General features: G+C 29.0%; 1 protein-coding gene across 1 annotated transcript; it reads left to right on the top strand.

The window, feature by feature from the left end:
• The first annotated feature begins 635 nt into the window (after positions 1–635).
• On the top strand, positions 636–2,975 carry LOC108223571 (uncharacterized). The gene is made up of 10 exons (XM_064094077.1): positions 636–645; positions 845–880; positions 959–1,049; positions 1,141–1,184; positions 1,301–1,372; positions 1,462–1,509; positions 1,619–1,690; positions 1,782–1,889; positions 2,560–2,636; positions 2,768–2,975. Exons 1-10 carry the CDS (start codon positions 636–638, stop codon positions 2,768–2,770), a joined length of 561 nt encoding a protein of 186 aa, XP_063950147.1. The 3' UTR covers positions 2,771–2,975.
• Positions 2,976–7,752: the final 4,777 nt, after the last annotated feature.

Here is a 7,752-nt window from a genome sequence, read left to right on the forward strand (position 1 = left end):
TTTTGTCTAATTAGAAATTTGAACATAGATATAGAAAATGTGATTGGTTCTTCCACAATGGACCATTGACATACTTTTTTTTGGGTTTTAAGGTTCTGTATTCAACATGAATACACAACTGCCTCCCAATTCTTTCTCTCCACTGTCAAATTTGACCAATCACAGTTTAAGATCATCTGGTATTCCTTCCAGATTTGAAGTGATGTGTCATTATTTCGGTCAACATTTGCATTTATAACCAAATTTAAATGTAAACTGTGTTTCTTTGTTGTTAGGTGAAGGTATCAAGATGAATGCACAAACATTTATAAACTATGTTTCTCTGTTTTTATGTTTCTTATTTCTATATTTGTTTAGTACTCGGTTTGTAATGGTGATTTTGGTTGAGATATTTCTTTTGTTTATTTGTTTCTTGGATGGATTTTAGGGGTTTTACAGTCATCTCAATCTGGATGGTGTCCCTACGTTGAGGGGGATTGTTCTGGTGATTTCATGGCTTGTGTTTTATGTTTCGTGACTAAATCCATCTCAATCTACTTCTGACTATTTTCAATTTTTTATGAGAGACTTAGGTTCATTGTTTTGCTTTTTAGGTGGTCTCCAGAGCTTTTAGTAATTGTTTTCACTAACATTCTATGTTTCAAGGTCAACCTTTAAACTTAGTATTATTGTTTTGTTAGGTTGTCGGCTGAATACGACCAATCAGGTTTATCAAACTCATACAAGGCCTCTCTCTGCTCTATCAAATCAGAGTAAAAACAAAAACAACTTCATCTCTTAAGATAGGTAAGTTTGATAAAAATATACTTTATTGGGTTTTAATCTGATGCTATTTTACTCTTAGGCTCTGTGCTCAATAAACTATCGCAGAATGGTGATGGTAATTTTCTATCTAAATTAAGTTATCAGCATTTGGAATGATCAAGGTGGCAAAATTAAAGTTGTATAAACTAATTAGACTGCTATGTTTTCTTTAGAGTCGATGTTTTTCCAGAATCAACAGGCCTCTGTGAATACCAAATCGCATGTCAGCTCTTTAACAAATCGGAGTATGAGATACCTAACCTTCATCTTCTCATAATCTTTATTCTTTGTTCCATAATGATACTCTGTGTTGGATAATTTTAAACTCTATTTCAGGCTCAATCTAAAATTTCTCCACGCAAACAATGGTGGTGTATTAGGTTGTCTATTTAAAACTATTTAAATGTAGAAAGTCATTATGTCAAAAAAAACAGACCTCTGATAGTGGAATTAGGCTATATTCTCATGCAAAATTGTGATGGTTTGTTGTTGTTAGGTGGCCTATTTGGAACAAGGCACAGATCTTCTCTCAGTCCTATACGCCCGAAAGAGGCTTCATCGAACCGAAGTAAGATGCTAATATTAATATTAATATTGGAATTTCATCTTTGTTTTACTGTAATTCACCATTGTATTTCAATCCCTTCTATGTTTCAGGCCCTCTTTTCAATATCTTCCCCAAGTCTAATGATGGTCGATTAGGTGGTTAGTCAACATCTTATCAAATTGTTCCAGAACAGTATTTTATTTGTCCCCATTCTAATATGTTTATAAGTATCTATTTTAAAACTTATATGTGATTGTTTGGTGTTAGATACGGTGGTCCAAAGGAATCACCAATCTTTTCTCAATCCAAATCTTCCTCACACTGATTCATCAAATCACAGTATAAAGCTCCATCCTTTACATTCTTGATGACATATACTCAGTTTATAAGCTACTGTAGACTAACTATTATTTTTTATTTTGCTCGATAGGTTCTGTGTTATACAACTCTCCCCAGTTTACCTCCACTGGATCAAGTTGTTTGTCAAATATTTCACCCGAAGGCACTCTAATAAAGCAGGATAGCAACGGAACTGGAGGTTCAATGTTTTCTTCAATATTTTGGCATCTTCATATTATACTATAATTTACTTAAATAGACAATCTACTGATTCTTTGCATCTTTTGCTTCAATATTATGTATTCTTTGCCTCTTCCGTTTCAAATGTTCGCATAACTTACTGATTCTTTTCCAGGTCAAATGTTTAATTTTTGTTCAAATGTTTGCAGGGTCTCTGTTCTGTTTTTGTTTTCCAGGCTTTCGAAATTTTGTACTATTCATTGTGCACATCTCTTAATTACTGTAACAGGAAAAGTTGCACTATAATCAAGTTCTGTCTCTTTCTCTTTGAAAATTTCCATCACATGTAACTTGAAAGAAAAACAATTAACGAGCTATGTTCAGATGAGTAAACCCTTTATTATATGCGCTTCTATTGATAGAGAAAAATCAATCCTTTACAAAGTGAAATTATTTCTTTGGGAGCAAATTTCATGCCGAATGAATGAAACATCCAATCCAGACAAACGTAGACTTAATACAGATTTGGGCCTCTGATTGGTTCTCTCTTGAACCCTTTTTTGTTTAAAAAATCTGTCAAAGCTGATGTAGAATTCTGCCAAATGTAGACTATTGATATTGTTTGAAATCTGCCAAATGTAGACTACTGATATTGTTTGAAATAAACTCTTTGCACCTAATGTTTTCAGCGGCCACCTATTCCATGCTGGAAGATTGGACTGGTATGGATAGAGAGAAAGCCAAGGAATACATAATAAGCTGTCAGGTAATCAAATTAATTATCAATAGTCTTTGCCTTTTTTTTTTTGGCTTTCTACAGAAACAATGTAACAATATACTCCCTAATTATATGCCAGAGTGTTTTATTTTGATATAAGTTGTTATATCTTCTCACAGTGACTCCCAGTCATATATGACAGTGGATTTGGGTTGGTTCCTGGTTCATAATCCCATGTTAGGTGGATTCTTTTATTTCTGTGATCCAGTTTATGATTCACCTTTATAGATTATGGTATGTTTAAAATTGATATGAAACTTCTGTTGGACATCATTATGTTCAGTTATTACTCAGTTATGAGTCACTATTTGGTGCTAATCAAGGAGCTCTTGGGTCACTCCAGATTGTTGATATGGTTGCACTTAAATTTTTTACTGTACTCAATACTTCAATTGCACCTCAAAGATGAATATAACAATGGTAAGTAAAATTTGGAAGATGGTCAGGTGAGTAAGTGTAGAACTTGAAGTTTGACAAAGTTTCTTAACAATATATCAAAATAAAAGGAAGATGGAATCAATGACAACTTTAATATTCACAGCTTAGTTGCGGTATTGATGAGTTTGGGCTTTCACTTACATTAGGATTTAGGAAAAATTAGGAAACATAGGATGCTTAAATCTGATTCCACTCCCGTTTAAAACAAGAATGAAGTGAAAGATTTTTACTACATGCATGATGTTCATCTATATATTTTTTACCATTTACGTATCTTTAATTTTTTATTTTTACCAAGTGATATGTTTTTATAAATTTATTTTGTTATGGGTCACACATGAAAAAATGTAATTATATATTTAAAATTAATCAATTACAATATATTAAATGAAATTAACAATTAATAATAAAATAAAATTGAAAGGGTACATATGAAGGTAATTACACATAATTTGATACATATCTACATTTAAAAATTAAGACATTCATTGTGAGGAAAAAATACGATGCTATAAATTCTTTTGTTAAAGAAAGTAAATTTTAGTTATACATATAATAATTATAAATTTGAATTTTTCTTTAATGTTCTTATAATATAATTTCAATATAATTATAATTATAGTTTAGAGATTAGAATATATTAACAAAAAAAAGCAAATATACATTTCGAAAACGATCAAAAACAAACAAAAAGTATAAAATTACAATAATATTGACATAAATTATTTTAAGTATAATTGATTTGTTTATATATATGTATATATATATTATATAAATATTAAAATGATACAAGATAAAACTCCAAATTATTTTAGATATATTCTCAAATTTTAAATTAATATGTTCTCAAATGTAGAGAGAGTAATGATATCAATTTGTGTGAATACTCCCATATCAGTGGACCTAATATTTGACACACTTTTTCAACATCACTATTTTCAATATTTCATGTCCCTTCCCCAGCAAGTTCACCTTTCCCTGTCAAATTTAACAAACTTTAATCTTTATTGAACCTAAGAACAAGCGTAAAACATTGATAATAGAATTTAAATTTCCTATTTATCGAAAAAAGGTTTATCAAAAAATGATTTAACATACAAATAAAATTTATCAAAAATAACTTAGATATATGTTTAATAGTAAAAAGAACCATTTTTATACAATATTTATTATTATTTTAATACAATTAACTTAAAAATAAAAAAAAATTAAAAATCTTAGATGATTAGCTTTCACCAAGAAAGCTAATAGAAAGAATAAAATGAGACCACTCTACTCTATACAGATGATGGACTAATAAAAAGAGAAGAGTTTGTTTGTCATAATATTTTTTATAAGTTTCAAATAAATTATTATATTCAACTTACAACTTCATTATTTGCAAGATATTATCGAAATTTTGTTTTTCTGATTATAAACAAAATTTGTCGATTAAAATATATAACATTTTAATTGACATAAGTAGTTTTTATATATTTATAAAAATTTAAAAACAATGCGTAACGGGTATACAACTGTGGATATTTATTTATTAAATCGAAATTATAAATATCATATACATATTTGTATTAGAAATTTAATTATAAAATAATTGATGTACATTAATGAATAAATATTAATTTCTAATAAATAAGTTTCTATTAAAAGTTAATAATAACCTTTCTATACATAATATATTTGTATACTCAAAAAATATATGTATAGTTAGTAAGGATAGATTAATCTTTTCTAATAAAATCATTTATTGCAGTTGTATTAGATTTATAATCAATTTGTTTACAATGTATAAACCTATCTGCTACAAAATATTCATTTTAATACCCATGCGTAGCGGGCAAAAATTACTAGTTATTGGTAACGGGTAGAAAGTGTTGGAAAATTGAAACAACGAAAGATTTTTTATTAATGTTTGATCAATAATTATGGCAAATTTAACGAGAATTATTAGGTTCGATTATGACGGTAGATTACGGTTTTGGTTTGTTTCTAATAATGGATATGTATTTTCGGAATATAATATAAATTATTTATTTTTAGAAGAAAAATATAGCGAACACATCATATTAGTTTAAAATTTATATAAATATAGATTAAAAATATTTTAATGATAAATAAGAATTGAACTCTGATATTAAAATTGAGAAATGAATAAGAATTGCTTCAAAATATATAAGAAATTATCATTAAAGTATCAGATGATGAGGCTCAAGATGTCAAATTTGAAATTATTTGTTCAAAATTGCAGAGCTTTATTTTTAAAATAAAAATAATTCATTTACAAATTTTTTTTTTACTTCCGAGTCACAACCTATATATTTGTTTTTATTTTTACGCTTTAAGCGCATGTTATTATCAGTGGGGCTCTTGTTTAGGGTTAAAAATGGGGCGGGTTCGAGGCGGAGACTTCATTTCTCAGCCCCGTCCCCGCCCCATTCTCCGCGGGAATTTATTTTTAATTCCCATTCCCGCCCGACCGGGGATTTTATATAATTTCGCCCCATCCCGCCGGCCGCCGCTATAATATTACACTTAAATAATTACTTTAAAATTGGGTAATTTTTTCTTCAGAATTTAATAGAAATATACGAGACATGTATATTAAAAGTAAAAAACTAAATATAATAGAAATCAAAGAGACATGTTATACATTGTAAAATTATAGTTTTGTGTATTATAAAATAGTAATATTAAATATAATAAATATATTATATTAAATATATTTATATTAAATATATGTGGGGCGGGGCGGGGCGGGGAATCCCCGCGGGGATTTAACAAATACCATACTTGCCCCATATTTTGACGGGGTAGAAAATCATTCCCCGTCACTACCCGATTCCCCATATTAGCGGGACGGATCTGTCCCATTCGGGGCGGGTTCCCCATTTTCCCCACCCCATTTTTAACCCTACTCTTGTCTTGAAGCTGGCTCCACCATGTTAATCATTAACAGGAATACATGCAATTATGCATACACATCAAAGGTTCAAAGGTTGTCTATGCACAACATCTAGACCGTAGCATCGTAATAATGTGAACAATTAGGAGTAATTTTTTAGTTAATTATTTGGATTAATGATATTTGCTTCACTATATGCCATTGAAATCTCTTAATGCCAGATATTTTGAATGATACAGGGTTTGCCGGTGACAGACACAAACTGGCACCAGTTATTCGATTCATTGCTAATGAACTCGATCAATCGGAATCAATTTTTATATTAATTTTATTATAATTGCAATTTGCATTAGCAATTTATTTGCATAAAATGAAATCTCTTATTAATTTTTATGAAATCTCGTTTAATTTTATTCAAACAAATCATTCTTAATACTTCTCTTGAATTTCTTATGCTGATACTTCTCAGTTCTCGTATCTTTCCGTAAAGTGCGCAACATACTGTATTCATATGGTTGCATCTTGGCAAGTTGCTTACTTTAATCTTCCCTTAATTACAAAAAGATGTTGTACACAATCTGTACGTTGTGGGTTTACCGACTTAATGCCCTACCACTAATAAAAGATGGAATAGGAGTATAATATTGTTAAAGAAAAACATTTTCAAACCACCAGCTAATATTATTAGGGAATAATTAAGGCTGAAGTCGTAGATTAGTCCTCTTTCTTGGATTATGTTGCATGACAACTAATATCCGTGCATTGTTTAGGTTTAATATTCGTCAACCGACTTTGTATTCATGGTGATACATGTACATATTACTCACTCCTTCTCATTCCAATAATTTTGTTACATGTTTTAATATTAACGTTTATTGGCCAAACGATTTTCATGATTTATAATATAAATATGTTAGACTTTCAATAAAATGAACAAAAACTCAGTAATATTATTATATAATCAATACATGATATGATAACGACATATCATATTTAATATTTTTAATATATGTGATTTTTACAAAATAAATTATTAAAATGAGAAGGAGGGAGTATAAGATCATGTGTTGTGTTTAATATTTATTGAATTACATCGGATATGTACACAAAACTAATGACCAACAAAATCCTGATTTAATGATTTTTTTTCATTTCCTTGGAAGATATTGAGCATCGAATCTTGTCAAATACACTACGATATGTATTTATATTTAATTATGAGGAGAAAAATACAACTTTTTATTCAAACACAAAAATTAAACTTAATTTCAATTGTAACTAACTTCTCTTTTATAAGTAAATTTTTTTTTCTTAATTAAGTCAAACTATCCCATTATTCAGAAAAACTTTTGATATTATCAAACAAATTCTCATAAGTATTTGACAAGGAATTTAAATATTTAATGACATTATTTGAAATCAAGAAAGACATGAAACCTTGGTGTAGAACAATTATGTCGGAACGGAGTCTAAATTTAAAAAACGATCATAAATAGAATATATTCACCTCTCGTCACAATTATATTTATATTAATTTTTTTTTGAAGAAAAGAAAATAATTCATTAAATAATAGCCATACGGCATCTACAAGAATGATCGAATCGAACAAACATAGAAAAAATTAACATGCCTGTCTTCATAGCCAAGATGAGACAAATAAGCGATGTTGAAATTGACGATGGTACATGTATAGATCCTTGCTATGTGTTCACCATCTTTTTCAAAAACTCCGTTTGAGCTATCAACCACAAATGCAATTTCCGAAA

Source organism: Daucus carota, chromosome 5, assembly GCF_001625215.2.
Source record: "Daucus carota subsp. sativus chromosome 5, DH1 v3.0, whole genome shotgun sequence".
In the NCBI taxonomy this organism is placed as follows: Eukaryota; Viridiplantae; Streptophyta; class Magnoliopsida; order Apiales; family Apiaceae; genus Daucus; species Daucus carota.